Below are 21,386 nucleotides of genomic sequence, written 5' to 3'. Positions count from 1 at the left end.
CACACACGGAAAGGTTGAGGAGTGGATCACCATCTTAGGGTTGAGTACGTGTGGACCAAGAGAGAGGAAATGTGTCACCGTGGTGGGGAGGTGTGGGGAGTAGTAAAAAGTCAGCCTGCATAAAATCCCTCAAGGCTGCGCAAATGCTAGAAAATGGGGGTTGGTGGGGTTAAGTATGGCATTTATAGATGTCCTTTAGACCTGGAACAAATATTTGTAATTATTTCTGTATCCTATGTCACAAGGACAGTAGCTTTGGGTGGAGAGACTGCCCTTCTCTCCTGTCCCCAGCCTGCCACTCACCTGAGTGGTCCCTGTTGCAGTGAGTGTTACCTGTCACTTTCAAATAGTTTAGCCAGTCTTAAATGTCAAGATCACCATAATATTCAGCCAACTTGATCAAGTTGAACTTATTTCTGAGCCACCTGCCCCCCACCCCCCTCCCCTCCTGGGAATCCACATACAGTTGGGGACTTAAGCTGGCAATGAGCCTGATGTTCTTTTGTTGCTATTGTTGTAGTTTTTCCTCCAGGGTTATGTTTGGGCCTGGGTGCCTACATTATGAATCCCCTGCTCCTGGCAGCCATTTTCCCCATTTGTTGCCCTTGTTGTTGTTACTGTTGCCATTGCTGTTGTTGTTGGATAGGACAGAGAGAAGTAAAGAGAGGAGGGGAAGACAGAGAGGAGTAGATAAAGACACCTGTAGACCTGCTTCACCGCTTGTGAAGCGACTCCCCTTCTGTAGGTGGGGAGCCTGGGGATGAACCGGATCATTTACGGTGGGCGGTCCTTGCACTTTGCGCCATGTGCGCTTAACCGGGTGTGCCACCACCTGCCCCCCTGTAGGAGTTTTCACTTGTAGTTCATCCAGTTTCCCGCAGAGCTTGGTAGCAAGTAACCGAAGGGCCTCTATCCTCCAGCTGCTGCGTTTAACAGAAATCAGCCTGCTTTAGTAGCAAGGCCCCGTTTTCCTTATTAAGCAAATAGTGTTGCTATTAAAATATTTTTATTTACTTATTTTGGAGACAGAGAAATTGAGAGGGCAAGAGGGAGAGAGGAGAGACAGCTGCAGCACTGCTTCAGCATTTGCGAATTGAAGCTTCCCCCCTGCAGGTGGCAACAGGGGGCTTGAATCCCGGTCCTTGCACTTTGTAACTCTTTTGTGTGCTTAACCCACGGTGCCACTTGCCCAGCCTGTTATTTTTAAAGATAATTTATTTATTTATTTTCATTTTTTGTTGCCCTTGTTTTTTTTATCATTGTTGTGGTTATTATTGTTGTTGCTATTGATAGATAAGAGAGAAATGGAGAGAGGAGGGGAAGACAGAGAGGGGGAGAGAAAGACAGACACCTGCAGACCTGCTTCAAGCGACTCCCCTGCAGGTGGGGAGCCGGGGGCTCGAACCGGGATCCTTCCTCGGGTCCTTGTGCTTTGATAAAAAAAAAAAAAAGGGTAACAAAAGGGAAAGTTAATAAATAAAATATTTTTAAAGAAAAAGAAAGAAAAAAAGAAAAACCAGAACCCTGAACGCCGGGGGTGGGGAGCTACAGCGACCTGGAAGCCGGGATTGAGGGCGCCTCGGCCCCTCCCCTTTGGGCGGGGCCAAACTAAAAGGAGACACGCTACGGGGGCTTTGATTGGCTGGAGTCTTAAGCCACGCTCTCCCCCGGGGACTGTTGACCTATCACCTGCTTCTAGGAAGTAGACTAAAGTCCCTTTTGCAGAAGCTGAGCGCAGGTCCCCGCGGCCTGGAGCATAGTGTCTCGGCTCCCAACTGGGATGGGGGACCCCCCTGCCGACCCCCCAGTTTGCAGCACGCTTAGGCACCGAGTGTGTGCTTTCAAGGGTGAGGTTTGGGGCAAGACCCCCCCCCCCAGAAAAGTCAAGTTTCCTTGAAGTTGAACCTCCAGTGGGTAGATTTGCATGCCTCGCTCACCACTTCCCCTGCAAGCTCTCCCCTCCCCCACACCACCCCACCCCCGCAGGCTAAGGACACTCTCCCAGCCCCACACACCTGCCTCAAGTACTTTTTTTAATATGTATTTATTTCCTTTTGTTGCCCTTGTTTTATTGCTGTAGTTATTACTGTTGTTGCTATTCATGTTATCGTTATTGGATAGAACAGAGAGAAATGGAGAGGGGGGAGATAAAGACACCTGCAGACCTGCTTCACTGCCTGGCCTGTGAAGCGACTCCCCCAGGTCCTTGTGCTTTGATAAAAAAAATAATAACAAGGGCAACAAAAAGGAAAATTAATAAATAAAATATTTAAAAAATAAAAAAATATTAAAAAAAAAAAAAAAAGATCTCGAGCCGGGATCCTCACGCTGGTCCTTGCGCTTAGCGCCACGTGCGCTTAACCCGCCGCGCTACCGCCGGATCCGGCCTCGAGTACTTTTAATATCCGCCAGTAAGTAAATGCCCGTGCCTAGGTGGCAGTAAAGTCGCCCTCCTCGGCGAAGCAATCGTAAGCCGGTAATCTTAACCAGGCTGCAAGGGAAAGGGCATTCACGCTCCTCCTTTACCCTGTTACTTTGCCCTCGCCCACAGTCAGGTCCTGGGCAGTGCCAGCCTGGCTCCGCCCAGCACCCCTTGCCCTGCATGCCCTCCACCTCCGTGGTGTTCTGGAACGCCCAGCCTTTCCTCACGCTGCCTGAGGTCGGCATAGTTCATTCCGCTGTTTCAAGTGCGGGCGAGATGCGGCTTCTGAGCACACTGGAGAGCAGTGGAGGGGGGGGGGGGGCGCCCAGCAGGTGTATAATGCAGAGGCCAGGAGAAGTGGGGGCGGAGGGCTGGGTGGGGGGCGGCGCCTGCAGCCTGCCCTGCCCCTCCGGAGGCCCCGGAGGAGGTGATCAAGGCGGAGCCACAGAGTCCATGGGTCCAGGTGCAAACACCAGGTGATCCTGCCCAGAGAAGAAGTTGAGTGCTGTTCTTAGTCAGGTAATGAGGGTGCTGTATAAAGTTCCTGGGAGGCTGGAGAGCTCGGTCCTCTTTACTGTCTGCCGTTCTGTACAGCTCCTGACAGCATCTTGCTGACCTGGGTGTTAGGCTGGGCACTGGGGGTAGGCCGGTGAGTGAGACACAGGCCTTGCCCTCCTGAGCGTCAGCAGATCGTGGTGGCAGGGGGATGCTGTCCATCTCAAACCCCCCCCCCACATGGTCCCTGAACTGTGTCTTCAGAGACAAGGCCAGAGCCAGCTCTGCTCCCTTCTCAAAGGGCACCGTTTCCTGATGGGGACAAAGGCTCTCTCTTCCAAATTCCTTTTTTCTTTGATTTTTATTATTTTTTGAGAGAGAGAGCAAGGTACAGAGAGAAAGATCTGAGCACCATCAACTCTGGCTGATGGTGGTGTTGGGGAGTGAAGCTGGGACCTACCTCAGTCTCAGAATGAAAGTCTTTCTGCAGAATCACGATACTGTCCCCAGCCTCCCAGCGCCTTTAAATAAGAGGAAGCCCCTTCTCTGGCTGCCTTTGTCTTCCCCCCACCCCTTGCCCCCAACCTGGAGGTGTTGTCTGTTTGGTTTGTGTTTACAGAGTCAGGGCCTTGTGTGTCCATGATCTCAGAGAGAAAGAGCAGAGACAGCAGAGCACTGTGCCACAGCACCTCTCATGTAGCACCAGGGCTCGAACCCGGGCCAGCTGCATGCATAGCCAAGCACACACTGTCCCCTGGCCCCTTGCCTTGCTTTAGCGACAGGAGTGCTGGAACCAGTGGGAGGTCCAGCCAGCGGCAGACAGAGGGTCAGGCACTGCTGGTAAAAGAGGGACTCAGAGCTCCCTGCAGGCCAGAGGGAGAGCTGAGTGAGGCCGCCAGCCCTGCAGAGCCACAACGACCTGGGTGCTCTGGACGCTGGTGCTGAGGGTGCTGGGTAGCGCAGGGGCTGGTTTGGGGGACGCCAAGCCTGGGCAAAAGTCCGGGAGAGCTGCAAGGCCATTGGCATTGTGGACAGAAACTGGGCCTTCGATTAGAACTCTTACCTCACCTTTGCCCTGACATGCCAGCCTCTCGCTAGTCCTGACTGACTCCGCTAAACTTTTCTGGAATGCTCTGCTGGCCTCCCCCCAGTGCGGATGCCAAGGAGCAGGATAACAAAGCCTTCTGGGTGTGATCCTGGTGTTGGCCCAGCAGGAACCGAAGCAGCTGCAGCTGGGGGGGGGGGGAGAGCCTGCAGACAGCTGGCTGTGGGGAGAGGGTGATGGGTGCTCAGAACCCCGGTGGGATAAGGGATGTTAGTTCAGGGGAAAGCGCTCTCCCTGGCTCAGGCCACACTTTTTTTTTTTTTAATACAGTTGTGGGCTGCGAAGACAACGTAAAGATTCTGCAAAAGGCTTTCATGTCGAAGTTCTGAGATCCCAGGTTCAATCCCCAGCACATCAGAGTCAGAGCTGAGCAGTGCTCTGGCCTTTTTCTCATATATCCCCCATTAAAATAAAACTGATAGAAGAAAAAAGAAGTCTTAACAAAAATAAAAGAAAAAATGCATTCCCTAAGATCCAGGGTTTGTTTTCCCAATGTGATGGGTTTTATCACTCTATGATTGTTTCCCAGTCTTTCTGTGCTGTGCCTGTAGTACTTTTAGGCCCGAAACACATAGAAACACGGCTTAGGGGAGAGAGTCTGGGCCCCGTTGTCTCTGGGCCAGGGGCCAGGCTGACCAGTCTCCCACCCCCAGGAGCCATGTGGCTGGAGATCCTTCTGGTGGGAGTGTTGAGCTTCGCCATCTACTGGCTGCTCTTCCGGGACAAGGAGGAAACGCTGCCCCTGGAGGATGGCTGGTGGGGCCCCGGGGCTCAACCGGCGGCGGGCAAGGAGGATGAGAGCATCCGGCCCTTCAAGGTGGAAACTTCCGACGAGGAAATCAAGGTGGGCCGGCATTCTTGCCTTTCTCGGTTGTGTCAGGGCCTAGAGGTGGGTTCTGGTTGGGCCCGGGGTCTTGAGGTCCATCCCTGGCATTGCATGTGCCAGAGGATGCTCTGGTGTTCTCTCTCTCTCTCTCTCCTCCGATAGACAATAGACGGAAAGAGAGAACGAGAGAGAAGAAGGCAGATAGATAGATAGGGAAATAGCATAGTGGCTATGCAAAAGACTTTCAGGGCTGGGGCTCTGAGGTCCCAGGTTCAATTCCCATAAGCCAGAGCTGAGCAGTGCTCTGCTCTTTCTCTATTTCTTTCTTTGTATCTTTGTCATAAATAAATAAATAAATATGCCGGCACTGGGTCCCAGCAATAACCCTGATGGCAATAAGAAATAAATAGGGGGTCGGCAAAAGGTTATTTTTTGCACCACGTGCGCTTAACCCGCTGTGCTACCGCCCGACTCTAGGTTATTAAAAAAAAAAATAGGGGGTCGGAGGGGTGGTGCATCTCATTAGGTGCGCGTACTACCAGTACATAAGGACCCAGGTTTGAGCTCCCGCACCCCACCTGGAGGGGAAAAGCTTCATGAGTGGTGAGACAGGGCTTCAGGTGTCTTTCTTTCCTTTTTTTTAAATTTTATTTATTTTTATTTATTCCCTTTTGTTGCCCTTGTTTTTTTAAATTGTTGTAGTTATTATTATTGTTGTTACTGATGTCGTTGTTGTTGGATAGGACAGAGAGAAATGGAGAGAGGTGGGGAAGACAGAGAGGGGGAGAGAAAGACAAACACCTGCAGACCTGCTTCACCGCCTGTGAAGTGACTCCCCTGCAGGTGGGGAGCCGGGGGCTTGAACCAGGATCCTTACGCAGGTCCTTGCGCTTTGCACCAGGTGCTCTTAACCTGCTGCGCTACCGCCCGACTCCCATGTCTGACTTTCTCACCCCCTCTCTATCTCCCCTCGCCTCTCAATTTCTCTGTCCTGTCAAATAAAAATAAAAAAGAAAGAATGAAAGAAAAGTTACTGGGAGTGGTGGATTCATAGTGCCAGCACCAAGCTGCATGAGCAGTGAATCAGGGCTCCGTCTTCCCTGGCGGTTGCCCCTCCTCCACTCTCCTGTGAGCAGCTCTGACCAGCCTGCTGCACATTCAGGCCCGCCTCCGGGCCCAAGTGTCACTCAGGTTCCCTTGTCAGAGTCGCAAAGTCCATCACGGGCGCCCCACAGCCTCTGCGCTGAGAACAGTGTTTACACCGTTAGCAGGCTCAAAGGAGGAGAATATGGGGCTATTGGGATCTGTGGAAACTATAGGGTGTTTGACTTGTGTCCACAAATAAAGTTTCATTGGGACACAGCCACCCCCAGTTCAGGAGTGTTTTCACTATGGCTGCTTGCAGCCTACAAGTGTGGACAGGAGCAGGTGCAGCTGGGAGAGCCTGAGCTACATGTCACCTTTCCTTTCACTTAAAAAAAAAAAAAAGTTTGCCAGCCTTGCCACCTGTCAGCTTAGGTCAGTGCGAGAAGCATATTGTAAACACACTGAAATAAAGAGAGACCGAGGAAGCCGAAGTGGGAGGTGGAGGCTGTGGTGTCGGGGCAGGGTTCCTGGCAGGGAGCCGGTAGCCCAGAGGTGCCTCTGCAGGCCTCTGGCCTCCTCACCCCGTCCGCGAGTCTGCTCTGTCTCTGCCCCGGCACACCGTCTTGGGGCCCCAGGGCCCTCTCTGTCTTCTGAAAACACACTCTCTGGTGTCCGGCCTGCTCACCTCTCCTCTCTTCTGGGGTAGGACTTGCACGAGAGGCTGCAGAGGGTGCGCCTAACCCCGCCTCTGGAAGACAGTCGCTTCCACTACGGGTTCAACTCCGACTACCTGAAGAAAGTCATCTCCTACTGGAAGGACGAATTCGACTGGAGGAAGCAGGTGGAGATTCTCAACAAATACCCTCACTTCAAGACGAAGATTGAAGGTCTGTTTCCAGAGGACCAGTGGGAGCGATGTGTGTGTGTGTCCATCTGTCCATCCCAGCAATGGAGTAGTGCTATAGCCTCCTACCCTTCCCTCTTCTCCCCTTCCCTTTCCTCTTCTCTCTTTCTTTCCTTCCTTCCTTCCTTCCTTCCTTCCTTCCTTCCTTCCTTCCTTCCCTCCTTTCATTGCCACCAGAATTATCACTGGGGCTTGGTGCCAGCACTGTGAATCCAGTGGTCCCTGCAGCATTTTTTTTTCCAGTTCTTTCTTTTTTTCTCTCTCTCTGTTTCTTTCATCCTTCTTTCCTTCCTTCTTCCCTCCCTCCCCCCATTCCTTTCTTCTTTCTGTTTTACTTGACAGGATAGAGAGAAATTGAGAGCAGAGGGGGAGATAGAAAAGGAGAGAGAAAGACAGACACCTGCAGACCTGCTGCACTGCTCATGAAGCACCCACCCTGCAGGTGGGGAGCGGGGGTTTGAACCCGGATCCTTATGCATGGTGATATGTGCACTTAACCAGGTGTACCACTTCCTGGTGCACCACAGACCCTGTATCTCTGGTTAAATAAATAAAATTTAAAGCCCATCAGGTCCCTCTGTGTCCCCTTAGGGCTGTGGTCCCACAGGGCACTGCTGGCCAGAATCAAGGGGCCAAGCTGGGCTTAGAAGTGGTGGGAGAGAGGCTGGTGGGGTTGGACTTGTCCTCGTCTCGAGGTCAGTGCTGGACAGAGGCCCAGAAGTGAAGGCCAGACAGGGACAGGCCTGGACAGCTATGTCTTCCCCTTTTCAAGTGGGGCCACATTCCCTGGGGGCTTCTCTAGGCCTGTACACTTAGAGTCTCTTGGTGGGAGCCCCATCACCCCACCCAAAAGGCAGAAACATAACATCAGAAAGTAAAATGGTGGAGGGAATGGGGAAATAAGATAGATGCTACAGGGGTCGGGCAGTGGTGCATCTCATTGAACGCACATGTTAACCTACCACGTGCAAGGACCCAGGTTCAGGCCCCAGGGAGAAGCTTCAGGAGTGGGGAAGTAGTGCTCTGGTCTCTCTCTTTCTCTCTCCCTTTCCTTCTCAATTTGTCTCTCTCTCCAGTAAATAAAATTAAAAGAAAAGTCGTGACGACAGACTTGCACCAAGTAGTGAAGAATTGAGAGCCAGGTAATGTGTCCCAGTCATCAAACCTGCCGACAGCAAACAGATTCCAGGCACTAGAAAGAGAGGATCATGGGACGTGGCAGAGGCCACACTCGCCAACAGAATGGCAGTCAGACTACAGCACACAGAGGCGTCCGGTCAACCAGTTGGGTGCCTTACATTAAAAAAAAAAAAAGTACTACTTTATTTTTCAATTTAATCTTTTTAACCAGAGCACTGTTCAGCTGTGGCTTATGGTGGTGCAGGGGATTGAACCAGCGACTTTGCAGCCTCAGGCATGAGAGGCTATTTGCATAACCGTTATGTTATCTACCCTCCACCCCCCCCTTACATTTTGATAATGGCCTTGTCCAACATTTGCAGGAAAAACAGTGAAAACTGCCTTGTCATTCAGGAAACTTGCACCTTGCCCCAAATGACCAGGTCACCTCACCAAGAAAATGCTGAGTGGCACTTTCACTTCTGTGTGAAGTTGGGTGACAACTAGTGACACGGTTGGGACAGGACAGCTAGAGAAGTTGCCAGGACTCCTGTGGTTCCTGTGGCTATTTTTTTTTTTTTTTTTTTACCAGAGCACTGCTCAGCTCTGGTTTATGGTGGTGCGGGGGATTGAACCTGGGACTTTGGAGCCTCAGGTGTGAAAGGCTGTTTGCATAACCATTAAATTATCTGCCCACCACCCCCTTTTTAAATTTTAAAAAAATGTTTTGTCCGGGGGTCGGGCGGTGGCGCAGCGGGTTAAGCGCACGTGGCACAAAGCGCAGGGACCGGCGTAAGGATCCCGGTTCGAGCCCCCGGCTTCCCACCTGCAGGGGAGTCGCTTCACAGGCGGTGAAGCAGGTCTGCAGGTGTCTGTCTTTCTCTCCCCTCTCTCTCTGTCTTCCCCTCCTCTCTCCATTTCTCTCTGTCCTATCCAATAATAAAAGGGAAAAAATGCCCGCCAGAAGTAGTGGATTCAATGAGTGAGAAGCAAGTCTTCACCTGGGTCCTCCCTCCAGTCACCAGTGTCCCTCCCGGGACAGTGTCCACTCCCGTTGTGTGCCTCCAGGAACCGTCTACACACACATAAGCTTCTGTGCATACACGCGGGGTTTATTTTTTCTAATTTTAAACTCAAATCATGTAGTCAGCTTTAACTTAAAAATAATCATACATCATGCCGTGTATTCTAAAGGAGATAAGACTGCTTGCTAAAACAAACCTTCGAATAGAAGAAAACTTAGCAACATAGAAGGACACCCAGGATATATTGTTCAGTGGGGAGGGGGGGAGAAAGAGCTTCTAAAATAGAATGTATGCACAGTTCTATTTTTGTGAGAAGAAAGCTGTGTTCTCTATGGACTTTTTTTTTTTTTTAAGTCTGAATCGTCACAGCCACAAGGAACATAAGGAGACTTGACAATGAAATGTAATGTGTGGTCTCTTGGATGGGACCCTGGCAGAAAAAAGGGATAGGAGGTTAAAAACAAACAAATAGGGAGTAGGGCGGTAGCGCAGCGGGTTAAGTGCATGTGGCACATAGCGCAAGGACTGGCATAAAGATCCCGGTTCGAGCCCCCAGCGCCCCACCTGCAGGGGAGTCGCTTCATAGGCGGTGAAGCAGGTCTGCAGGTGTCTGTCTTTCTCTCCCCCTCTCTGTCTTCCCCTCCTCTCTCCATTTCTCTCTGTCCTATCTAACAACGATGACATCAGTAACAACAACAATAATAACTACAACAACAATTAAAAAAAATTTTTTTTAATTTTTAAAAAGAAACAAATAGTGGGCCAGGTGGTAGTGCAGCAAGTTAAGCGCACATGGTACAAAGTGCAAGGTGTAAGGATCCTGGTTCGAGCCCCCAGCTCCCCACCTGCAGGGGGGGTCATTTCATGGGCAGTGAAACAGGTCTGCAGGTGTCCATCTTTCTCTACCCCTTCTCTTGTCATTGCCCTCCTCTCTCAATTTCTCTCTGTCCTATCCAGCAACAACAACAACAGCAGTGGCAACAATAATAACAAGGGCAACAAAAATGGTGAAAATGGCCTCCAGGAGCAGTGGCTTCCTAGTGTAGGCACCAAGTCCCAGGGATAACCCTGGAGGCAGAAAAAGAAAACAAAACAAAACTAAGGAAGCCTGAATGATAATTCCGCCATCCTCACGTGCCAGTCTTACTCATTACAGTGCACGAGCGCCATGAACCTTGGGGACATTACGCTAAGTGAAATGAGCAGGTCAGAGAAAGAAAAATGTTGTGATTCCACTTAGATGAGCACACCTGTGTTGTTTGCAGAATGAATTAACTGGAGGCTGGGCAGTGGTGCATGCAGTGGAGTGTGCACACATCGTACGATGCAAGGATCCGGTTTAAGCTCTTGGTCCCCACCTGCAGTGGGGAAAGCTTCATGACCACTGGAGCAGGGCTGCAGGTGTCTCTCTCTCTCTCTCTCTCTCTCTCTCTCTCTCCTTTTTCCCTTCCCTTCCCTTCCCTTTTCATTTCTCTCTGTCCTAGCAAATAAATACAATAAACAAAAATAAAAACAAGGGCACACAGGTTCCCATGCACAAGGGCCCAGGTTCTTACAGGGGAGGAAAGCTTTATGAGTGGTGAAGCAGGGCTACAGGTGTCTCTCTGTCTCTGTCTCCCCTGCCCCCCTTGATTTCTGTCTCTATCGAACAAATAAATTAAAAATAAGCTTTACAGCCTGCTGCCTCCCCAGCCCTCATGGTGGAGGGTCCCAGCAGCCCTGCTTGTCTTGACCCCTCTGTCCTGGCCAAAGGCGCTCCAGAGCCGACCCGTTTAGGGACTTCAGACTCCATGATGCGAGTCCTCTTGCCTACCTGGATCCCCAGCTGCCTTCGTCTACCCTCTCCCCAGGCCTGGACATCCACTTCATCCATGTGAAGCCCCCACATCTGCCCGCTGGCCGCAAAGCCAAACCCTTGATGATGGTACATGGCTGGCCCGGCTCCTTCTATGAGTTCTACAAGATCATCCCCTACCTGACGGACCCCAAGAGCCAGGGCCTGAGTGACGAGCATGTGTTTGAGGTTATCTGCCCTTCCATCCCCGGCTACAGCTTCTCACAGGCTTCCTCCAAGAAAGGTGAGGGGCTGTGTTTGCCCTGGGCTGAAGCTGGGGGTCTCGGGGGCAGATGCCTCCAAATCCTGTGGAGGCTGAGGACATGGGGGCCAGAAAGCAGAGGGGAGAGAAGTGAGCAGGAGGGTCTCAGGGTGTCAAAGAGTTGCACACACCCCTCCCCCAGGAGCATGGGGCATGGCGGGAGGGCAGGCACGGGGCTAGACAGAGTCAGGGGCCTGGATCCCCGCTTCTCAGGAGCTGCCCTGAATCTGGCCAACCCCCCCAGCCCCTAGAGAGCCCCCCCACACACACACTCAAGCCTAGCTGCCCCCTCAGTGGCCCCTGCAGCAGAGTTGGCCGCGGACCCCACTTTCCTCGCCTCTTGGGCCTTGGAGGAGCAGCAGGAGAGGCGTGACCCCGTTCTCTTTCCCCAGGCTTCAACTCTGTGGCCACCGCCAGGATCTTCTATAAGCTGATGCTGCGTCTGGGCTTCCAGGAATTCTACGTGCAGGGCGGGGACTGGGGGGCCCTGGTCTGTACCAACATGGCCCAGCTGGTGCCCAGGTGAAGGGGTGCACATGCACGTGCAGGGCCTCTGGGGATGGGGGGGGTGTGTCTGCAGGGAGGTGGGGCTAGTCCCTCCCTTGGGCAGGGGGAGTGGGAGGGCCCTAGACCAGGATCTGATGAGCCAAGCTCTGAGAGAAATCTGGAGACAACTGTATTTTCAGACCAACTTTCCATTTCATCTATGTGGTCCCATGATTGGGATGGGGGGGTGGCATGTCCTGAAGGGGAGCTGGCACTGTGCCCCCCCCATACACACACCCCATCCTGTCCTCCTTGACTGCTCGCTCTGCCCTCAGCCACGTGCGAGGCCTGCACTTGAACATGGCTCTGATTGCAAAGAACTCCCGCATCCTGACCCTGCCTCTGGCGCGCTACTTCCCGGGCTTGCTGGGCTACAAGGCGAGAGACCTGGAGCTGCTGTTTCCCTTCAAGGAGAAGGTTTTCTACAGCATCATGCGGGAGAGCGGCTACATGCACATCCAGTGCACCAAGCCGGACACTGTGGGTGAGTGCGGGGGGCGGGGGCACAGTCTGGGGGCACCCGTCCGCCCTGCCCCAGGAGGCATCACCCACCCGGTCCCCGGGAGCACCGCTGGCAGGATGGGAGCTTCCTTTAAGGAACTCAGGGCACCTCATCCCAGAAACTCTGAGAGCCTGTGTATCGTCAAAAGTATCCAAGCAGCAACCTTGAGAGGCCAGAGTTCAGAGTGGCCATGACCCCCACAGCCCTGAGCAGACACCCTACAGGAAAGAGCAGAGGGGCTGCAGGGGGTGTGACCTGGGGGCTTGGCTGCTCTGGAACTGTGGGGTCCTAGGGAGCCTGTAGCTCAGAGATCACTCTGCCCCAGGACATATTCATTTTCTTTCTTTTCCTTCCTTCTTTCCTTGCTTTACTCCCTTTTTTTTTTTCTCCCTTCAGCAGAAGCTTCCCAAATTTTTTTTCCCTTTTTCCAATTTTTTTTTTTTTTTTTTAAGATTTGTTGGGGTGTGAAAGACAGAGAGAAAGAACCACAGTGGGGCCGTGTGGTAGCGCAGCGGGTTAAGCGCACGTGGCGCAAAGCACAAGGACCGACATAAGGATCCCGGTTTGAGCCCCCGGCTCCCCACCTGCAGGGGGGTCGCCTCACGAGTGGTGAAGCAGGTCTGCAGGTGTCTGTCTTTCTCTCCCCCTCCTCTCTCCATTTCTCTCTGCCCTATCCCAAGAACAACAACAGCAATAACAACAGTAATAGTAACAACAACGATAAGCAACAAGGGCAACAAAAGGGAAACAGTGGCCCCCAGGAGCAGTGGATTCGTATTGCAGGCACCGAGCCCCAGCAATAACCCTGGAGGCAAAAACAAAAGAGAAAGAGAGAAAGAGAAAGAACCAGAGCATCACTGTGGCACAGGTGATGCTGGGGATTGAACCTCACGCCTGAGAGTCCAGCACTTCACCTGCTGCGCCGTCTCCTGGGCTGCAGGGCCATTTTCTCTGTGGATGAGAACCCCTTAAACAGCCCGCGTGTGACTGTGAACACACACCCCAGATTTCTTGTGACTCAGCTGACAGAGGAGCCAGTGACATGTGAAATGGAGGGAGCCAGGCGGTGGCGCACACGTCACAGTGCGCAAGGACCCAGGTCCCTACCTGCAGGGGAAAAGCTTCACAAGCAGTGAAGCAGGGCTGCAGGTGTCTCTCTCCCTCTCACCCTCCCCGCTCAATTCCACTCTTGTCTCTATCCAATAATAAAAAAATATATAATTAAAAAATGTGAAATGGAGCAGCTGGGTGGGGGAAGGTGGTGGGGCCCAGCAGAGGGTTTGCTCACAGAAGCAGCAGCAGCCTCAGGCCTAAGTCCCTCCTGCCTCCTCCCTCCCTCCACAGGCTGTGCTCTGAACGACTCCCCTGTGGGGCTGGCGGCCTACATCCTGGAGAAGTTCTCCACCTGGACCAACTCTGAGTTCCAAAACCTGGAAGACGGAGGGCTGGAGAGGTGAGCCCGGCTACCCCCTTCCCTCGGCTCCGTCTTCCTCCTCTGCCAGGTCCCCTTGCTACCGAGGGCCCAGCAGCCCCCATCTTGGGGAGGGAGCCAAGGCACAGAGATCTTTGGATGACTTGCTCCCAGCCTCGTGGTGGAGTAGTCAAGAGTAGGATAGGATGGGGAGTCCGGCGGTGGCGCAGTGGGTTAAGCGCACGTGGCGCAAAGTGCAAGGACCGGCGTAAGGATCCCAGTTCGAGCCCCCGGCTCCTCACCTGCAGAGGAGTCGCTTCACAGGCGGTGAAGCAGGTCTGCAGGTGTCTATCTTTCTCCCCCCCCCATTTCTCTCTGTCCTATCCAACAACAACAATATCAATAATAGCCACAACAATAAGACATCAAGGGCAACAAAAGGGAATAAATATATTTTTTTTAAATCTTGGGACTGGCTGGTGGTGCACCTGGTTGAACGCACGTTACAGTGCTCAAGGACCCAGGTTTGAGCCCCTGGTCCCCACCTGCAGAGGGACAGTTTTGCAAGTGGTGAAGCAGGGCTGCAGGTGTCTTTCTCTCTCCTTCTCTATATTCCCTACCCTCTCAATTTCTGGCTGTCTCTATCCAGTAAATAAAGATAATAAAAATAATATTAAAAAAAAAGAAAACTAAAGATTTGAAAAAAGTATTAAAAAAGAATAGGATAGGATGCACAGGTAGGGGACAGCTCACCTGGTGGAGCACACACCTTAGCCAGTTTGCGGTCCTGGGTTTGAGCCAAGGGGCTGGGCAGGAGCAGGAGCAAGTATTTCTGAATTCAGGCAGCAGTGACTGGGGGGGGGGGGGGCTGAGAGTCAGGGGGGGAGCCTGTGTGTGTGTGCCCGTGCTGTGTGTGGAAGCGCATGCACGTATGAGTGCACACACTGCGTGCATGAGTGTGGGGATCACTCACGTGTGTGCAGCAGTGCTCTCTGGGAGGCTGGGGGTTGCACACGTGCTGAGGGGGCTGCCCCGGTCTGCTCCCCAGGAAGTACTCCCTGGACGACCTGCTCACCAACATCATGCTGTACTGGACCACGGGCAGCATTGTCTCCTCGCAGCGCTACTACAAGGAGAACCTGGGCCAGGGCTTAATGGCCAACAAGCACGACAGGTGTGCTGGGCTGTGGGGCACCGGGGCCGGGGGGTGGGGCAGAGGGACCCCCCAAGCCTCAGACTCGAGGGCTGGCATGTGGCCCTGCCTTGTCTGTGGGGTATTCAGCTTTTTTAAAATATTTATTTTATTTATTTATTCCCTTTTGTTGCCCTTGTTGTTTTATTGTTGTAGTTATTATTGTTGTTGTCATCGTCATTGTTGGATAGGACAGAGAGAAATGGAGAGAGGAGGGGAAGACAGAGAGGAGGAGAGACAGATAGACACCTGCAGACCTGCTTCACCGCCTGTGAAGCAACTCCCCTGCAGGTGGGGAGCCGGGGTTCAAACCGGGATCCTTATGCCGGTCCTTGTGCTTTGCGCCACCTGCGCTTAACCCGCTGCGCTACAGCCCGACTCCCGGTATTCAGCTTTTGAGGTGGCGGTGAGAACACCATCTTGGGCTGGGGTAAGCACAATGGTGCAGATAGACTTCTCCTGCCTGAGGCTCTGAAGTCCCCACTTCATTATTATTTTTTTATATTTTTTATTTATTCCCTTTTGTTGCCCTTGTTGTTTTATTGTTGTAGCTATTACTGATGTTGTCGTTGTTGGATAGGACAGAGAGAAATGAAGAGAGGAGGGGAAGACAGAGAAGGAGAGAGAAAGATAGACACCTGCAGACCTGCTTCACTGCCTGTGAAGCGACTCCCCTGCAGGTGGGGAGCCAGGGTTCAAACCGGGATCCTTATGCCGGTCCTTGTGCTTTGCGCCACCTGCGCTTAACCCGCTGCGCTACAGCCCGACTCCCCCCACTTCATTATTTTTAAATATGTATTATTTATTCCCTTTTGTTGCCCTTGCTGTTTTATTGTTGTAGTTATTATTGTTGGATAGGACAGAGAGAAATGGAGAGAGGAGGGGAAGACAGAGAGGGGGATTGAGAAAGACAGACACCTGCAGACCTGTTTCATGGCTTGTGAAGCAACTCCACTGCAGGTGGGGAGCCGGGGGCTCGAACCGGGATCCTTACGCCGGTCCTTGCACTTTGTGCCACCTGCGCTTAACCCACTGCACAACCGCCCGACTCCCTGAAGTCCCCACTTCAGTCCCCATCACCATCAGCCAGAGCTGAGATGTGCACTGGGAAAATAACGTTGGGGTACATGGGAACCTCCTGGTGCCTGGTGAACTAGGGGGTAATGGGCTCCCCCAGGCCTGGTGCAGCACTGGGGGTTCTGGAGCATCCCCCCCTCCAGCTCACTTGGGGACATGCAGGTGGCAGTTAGGGGGGAGAGGCCAGGTGGGCCCCTTGGAGCTTTCCATGGTGGGGTGGGGGAGGGCAGAAGGGGTGTTTGTCCTTGACTGCATGGCCGTGGGTTAGAGCAGCCCCCCCCCCATGTCCTGTGCCCCAGGATAAACGTCTACGTGCCCACCGGCTTCGCCGCCTTCCCATGTGAGCTGTTACACCTGCCGGAGAGCTGGGTGCGGACCAAGTACCCCAAGCTGCTGTCTTACAACTTCATGCCCCGCGGGGGCCACTTCGCCGCCTTCGAGGAGCCCGAGCTGCTGGCTCGGGACATCTACAAGTTCGTGACGCTGCGGGAGCGGCAGTGAGGCCGTGGGGACCAGCTGCACCCCTGCCCGCCTGCACAACCCCACCACCCCCGCACACCCTACCCGAAGTGACACAGCTTGGTAATAAATGGCTTTACTGAATAAGCACTCCTGGACTGAGTGATGCCCATGGGTCCTCCTCCGCTAAGCCAGCAGCTGTGCATCTGGGGTGGGGAGGGTCCCCTCCATGTGACCCTCACCATAAAGGGCTTCTGGTGGAGGCCTTCGAGGCAGTGACCATGGAGGAGACGTCTCCTGAGGCTGTGCTCCTCCAAGCCCCCTCACCCGTGGGGACCCTCCTATCTGCACTGGCCCATATCTCAACCTGTATCTTTAGGGTCCTTGGAGGAAGCAGAGGTCACTGGGAGATCTTGATATATATATATTTTTAACCAGAGCACTGCTCAGCTCTGTTTATGGTTGTGCTGGGGATTGAACCTGGGACTTTGGAGCCTCAGGCATGGATAGAAATTTCCGGAAACACCCCCCTCCTCCCGCCTGCCCTGCTGTGCAGCTCTCTGGGCGCTGAGGAGCTCCTCCCTGGGGGAGCAGACAGGCGGGGTCTGGGGCTGTGGGCTGACCCTGAAGGGGTAGGAGAAGCAGTGACTGATGGGCGCTGGTGCCCTGCTGCTGCGATAGCCCTGTGGACTCTCCCTCACTGGCCAGAGCAGGCGGGTGTGTGCATGCTGGCCGTGCCCTTGCTGTTCCCACAGCGCCCCCTGGGGGTGGAGGGACAACCCACAGTTGGGAGGAGCAGGCCAGAAGGAGCTGGGACATCCTAGACATGGAGGCGCCTCAGGCCCTTTGGTGTGACGTTAGTTGCACGGGTGCAGGACAGGCCATCACCTGCCACCGTCTCCCATGACATATGTGGAGGCCCCATCCCAGCTTCCATCTCACAGGAGCAAGGGCAGGGGTGGGAAGCTGATTGGAGGAGAGCTGGGAAGGGGCAGAGGAGACTCCCCCCACCCCCCGCAAACACCGTGGGTCTCCCCAACCCAGGGGTGCTACCGCCTCGCTGGCTCCTTCTGTGAAAACAGCTGTACGTGAGCAGATGGACATCAGTCCTGAGCTTCGGAAGGATCCGAGTGGAGCCCTGTCTGCGCTGCTCAGCACTTCCAGCCTGCCGCACACCCACCGTGCATGTCCTCAGGCTTCCTGGAAGGCTGCTGCCAGGCTGTCCTCCAGGCTCGGGGCCTGGCTCTGCCCCGGAAGGGCCCCGCTGATGTTGTGGATGGCGCCATAGTTCTGCTGCTGTGGGGACAAGGCCGTTCTCTCCGAGGCCAGGCTCAGGATTCGGGGCACATAGGGCTGTGGCAGATGGGTGGGCATCAGTGAAGGGCCCAGAGCTTGCGCCTCTCTGGCCCCTCCTTCCACAGGGAGGACAAGCAGAATGCCCAGAAAGGACGAGTCAAGGAAAACGTGGGGCCAGAAACAGCTCACTGGGCAGGGCCCAGGTTTGAGCCCCAGTGTCATGTGGGAGATACAATGGCACCAGAAGAAGCTGGGGAGGGGCAGAATTTCCTAGTAGCCAGTCCACTGCACAGTCTCCTGGTCGTGGAGAAAGCAGCACGGGGGGGGGGGGTGTCGAGCAGGCAGAGCGCCTGACTTGCAAGCATGAGGTCCTGAGTTCGATCCCTGGCATATATGCCAGCATCTGCATGGTCTCTCTCTCTCCCCCTCCCCCCCCATTACTAAATACATAAATGATTCTAAAGTCTCACTTTATACAGGAAGCTGGTCTATAGATGACACAGGCATAGCATCCCATGGGGACGCCAGGGACACAAGGGAACCTAGTTCCGTCGCCCCCAGCCCCAGGCTCCAGGCACTGACCCCACAGAGCTGGTCAGGCTGACAGCAAAGGGCTTCCAGGTCCCCCAGCCAGCAACACCCTGGGTCCTCCTGCACAGGCCAAGGACAGACACAGATAAGAGTGCCTGACGCCTCCGGGTGGCCACTGCTGATCTGCTGACGGTCTGTCCCCATCCAACCAGGAGGGGGGCCAGCTGCAGCCACAACTCTGGGATGAGGGGCTTCACTTTCAACCCCCATCCTCGCCTTCAGAAGCAGGCCCAAGAGAAGCCAGAAGGACAGGAGCCTGGGGTCTGTCTGAGGGCCTTGTTCTAATGCAGTTGCAAGGTTCTGGCTGAATCCAGAGGAGAAAGGGCTGGACACACTTTGGGTGCCTAGCACAGGGTCTGAGGTGGACTCTGACCACCACTGGGCCTGGAGACACTGCTTGCCCAGAACCCTAACTCACTCGCATCTCCCAACTTTCCATAAGAGGGCGATATGCCCGCCGCCCAATAAGGGACTGAAAGGGCTCCTTGAACATGAACTCAGGAGAAGCAAGCCTGCCACCAGGATGCAGAGAGTTCCACCATGAGGAGAGCCTATGAGAGCAGTGCGTAGGAGCCATCTGCTTAGGGTGCCACAGGGTTCCCCAGAGAAAAGCCTTCACTCACCGTGACCAGGGCGGGCACAGGGGCCTCTGCCCCACTGCCTTTGTCACTCGTGGATTCTTCTGTCTGCAGGTAACAGAGAAGAAAAAGAAGGAAAAAACCAATTCTGTTATGGTAAACAAAACTAATCTTCCTGAACTAACACCCTCTAAACAAACAGACTATTAGCACTCTGAATAATAGTACCAGCTGGTGCCAAGCTCCTGGTGGCCCAAGGGAGAAAGTGGGGGTGGGAGCAGAGCTGGGAGAGGGAGGGGTGGGGAGGGAAACCACACCGAGGACCCAGCCGCCCACGCCTGTCTCGGGGGAACCCAAAGTCAAGCAGGCTGCAGGCTGTGGGTACCCAGGTGGCGGAGTGATGGAGAGACTCTCCACCTTTTCTGGGGCCCTGGGGGGCAGAAAGGGGGAGGGCCTTACCTTGTAGTTCATGGGGCTGAGGTGCTTGAAGCAGCCGAAGCAGGTGTAGCCCAGGCAGACGAGGATGGTGAGTAGAACCACCAGGAAGGTGAACAGGGTGAGCGGGGCCTTCAGGCCTGGGGGTAGGGTGACAGCAGCTTTGGGAGTGACAGAAGGGAGGGACTGCCACTCACCCGCCCTGGTCAGGGGACCCTACTTTGGGTAGGAACCGTGTAGGAGTCGCCCTCAGGCAGAAAACAGAAAGAGCCTTTGCCCTGTGGGCAACAGAAATGGCACCTTCTCTGTCAGGTGCAGTGTCCCAGAGGACCCTATCTACCATCAGACTCGGGTGCTGGGGGACTGTGAATATGGTGTCCGGTCCGTCAGCTGCTGTGCTGGGTCAGTTCCCTCCTGCATCCAGTGCTGGGGCCAGGTGGGCTGGTGCCTCTCCCCGGCAGGTGGGCAGAGCCTCGAATTTCTTCCACTTCTTTTCCCCAAGGCTCTCATACCCCAGCCACCTGTATATCCTACCTGGGCCCATCCACTATCCCAAAGAGCCATCCCGGCATCCTCCCTAGCTCCATTCAGTCCTTCCAGAGCCGGTGAGACGGGCCAGTGACCCACGTGGCCTGTCCCAGAGTTACTCGGGACTCAGGGAACTCGCTCAGAAAGTTGGTGATCAATGCTGCATGTAGCCAGTCCAGCCCAGCCTGGGTACCATCTTGTGATTGGACATCCGCCAGACTACATCCTATGAGCCATATTCTGATTGGACAGCCAACCAGGCCTCACCCACCTCCTGATTGGACATCCAACCAGACCTCACCCTACGAGCCATATCCTGATTGGACAGTCAAGTTGGCCCCAACTTCTGACTGGATAGCCACCCTGAGGATGGGTCACCCCACCAGGCCTTGCCCTGGGTATCACATTCTTATTGGACAGCAAATGGATGCTTGAAAGCAGGGAGGGGCTTGCAGGATGTGAGGTTGAGGGAGGGGCACGGACGGACACACACACACACACACACACACACACACACAGGAGGTAACATACACACACGAGGTAACACACACATGAGGTAACACGCATGCACACACACACAAGTTAACACACACACACACAAGGTAACACACGCACATACACACACGAGGTAACACACACATACACGAGGTAACACACACACGAGGTCGCACACACACACACGAGGTCACACACACACAAGGTCACACACACAAGGTAACACACACGAGGTAACACACACGAGGTAACACGCACACACGAGGTAACACACACACGAGGTAACACGCACACACACACGAGGTAACACACACATGAGGTAACACGCACGCACACACACACAAGTTAACACACACACACGAGGTAACACGCACACACACACGAGGTAACACACACATGAGGTAACACGCACGCACACACACAAGTTAACACACACACACGAGGTAACACACGCACATACACACACGAGGTAACACACACGAGGTAACACACACACGAGGTCGCACACACACACACGAGGTCACACACACGAGGTAACACACACACACGAGGTAACACACACACGAGGTAACACACATGAGGTAACACACACACACGAGGTAACACACGCACATGAGGTAACATACACACATGAGGTAATGCACACACGTAACACACACACACGAGGTAACACACACAAGGTAACACACACACACACGAGGTAACACACACACACGAGGTAACACACACACATGAGGTAACACACACGCACATGAGGTAACACACACACACGAGGTAACACACGCACATGAGGTAACATACACACATGAGGTAACGCACACACGTAACACACACACACGAGGTAACACACACAAGGTAACACACACATGCACATGACGTAACACACACACGAGGTAATGCACACGCACACACACATACACGAGGTAACACACACGCAGACACACACACACACACACACACACACTGCCGGGTGAGCCCTCACCAAGGCGCAGGAGGGAGAAGAAGTAGAGCCAGAAGAGGCAGAGGATGGGTGCGGCCAAGGCCTGGCTGACGGCCGCGAAGTGGATCCTCTTCTCCAGCTTGGCCGGGAGGTAGACGAAGTAGAGGTTGTGCCTGTCCACCATGTGCTTGAGCAGGATGTACACGAGGCCTGCAGACGCGGGCTGTGAACCGCACCCCCGGGCCCCGCCCCCGCCCC

General features: G+C 54.0%; 2 protein-coding genes across 5 annotated transcripts in view; one reads left to right on the top strand and one right to left on the bottom strand.

Moving 5' to 3' along the window:
• The window catches only part of EPHX1 (epoxide hydrolase 1), a 23,048-nt gene extending 6,636 nt beyond the window's left edge, over nucleotides 1–16,412 (top strand). The window contains exons 1-9 of one of the 3 annotated variants that reach the window (XM_007526573.3): nucleotides 2,880–2,941; nucleotides 4,676–4,866; nucleotides 6,641–6,821; nucleotides 10,833–11,060; nucleotides 11,471–11,600; nucleotides 11,900–12,108; nucleotides 13,471–13,579; nucleotides 14,586–14,711; nucleotides 16,106–16,412. In XM_007526573.3, coding sequence (XP_007526635.2) covers nucleotides 4,681–4,866; nucleotides 6,641–6,821; nucleotides 10,833–11,060; nucleotides 11,471–11,600; nucleotides 11,900–12,108; nucleotides 13,471–13,579; nucleotides 14,586–14,711; nucleotides 16,106–16,307 — 1,371 coding nt within the window. In that variant the 5' untranslated portion in view covers nucleotides 2,880–2,941; nucleotides 4,676–4,680 and the 3' untranslated portion in view covers nucleotides 16,308–16,412. Of the gene's footprint in view, nucleotides 1–2,879; nucleotides 2,942–4,675; nucleotides 4,867–6,640; nucleotides 6,822–10,832; nucleotides 11,061–11,470; nucleotides 11,601–11,899; nucleotides 12,109–13,470; nucleotides 13,580–14,585; nucleotides 14,712–16,105 lie in introns of those variants that run through there. The other 2 variants (XM_060192431.1, XM_060192432.1) reach the window with 2 other exon arrangements.
• TMEM63A (transmembrane protein 63A) overlaps nucleotides 16,386–21,386 on the bottom strand; it is a 32,345-nt gene continuing 27,344 nt past the window's right edge. For both annotated transcript variants that reach the window (XM_060192424.1, XM_060192425.1), the window contains exons 21-24: nucleotides 21,171–21,338; nucleotides 19,190–19,305; nucleotides 18,776–18,838; nucleotides 16,386–17,618 (exon numbers count right to left, since the gene is read on the bottom strand). In XM_060192424.1, the coding sequence (XP_060048407.1) occupies nucleotides 17,457–17,618; nucleotides 18,776–18,838; nucleotides 19,190–19,305; nucleotides 21,171–21,338 (509 nt within the window). In that variant the 3' untranslated portion in view covers nucleotides 16,386–17,456. The remainder of the gene's footprint in view (nucleotides 17,619–18,775; nucleotides 18,839–19,189; nucleotides 19,306–21,170; nucleotides 21,339–21,386) is intronic.

Source organism: Erinaceus europaeus, chromosome 6 (assembly GCF_950295315.1).
Source record: "Erinaceus europaeus chromosome 6, mEriEur2.1, whole genome shotgun sequence".
In the NCBI taxonomy this organism is placed as follows: Eukaryota; Metazoa; Chordata; class Mammalia; order Eulipotyphla; family Erinaceidae; genus Erinaceus; species Erinaceus europaeus.
The sequence above is the reverse complement of the archived record's forward strand: the minus strand, read 5'-3'. Positions and strand labels throughout refer to the sequence as shown.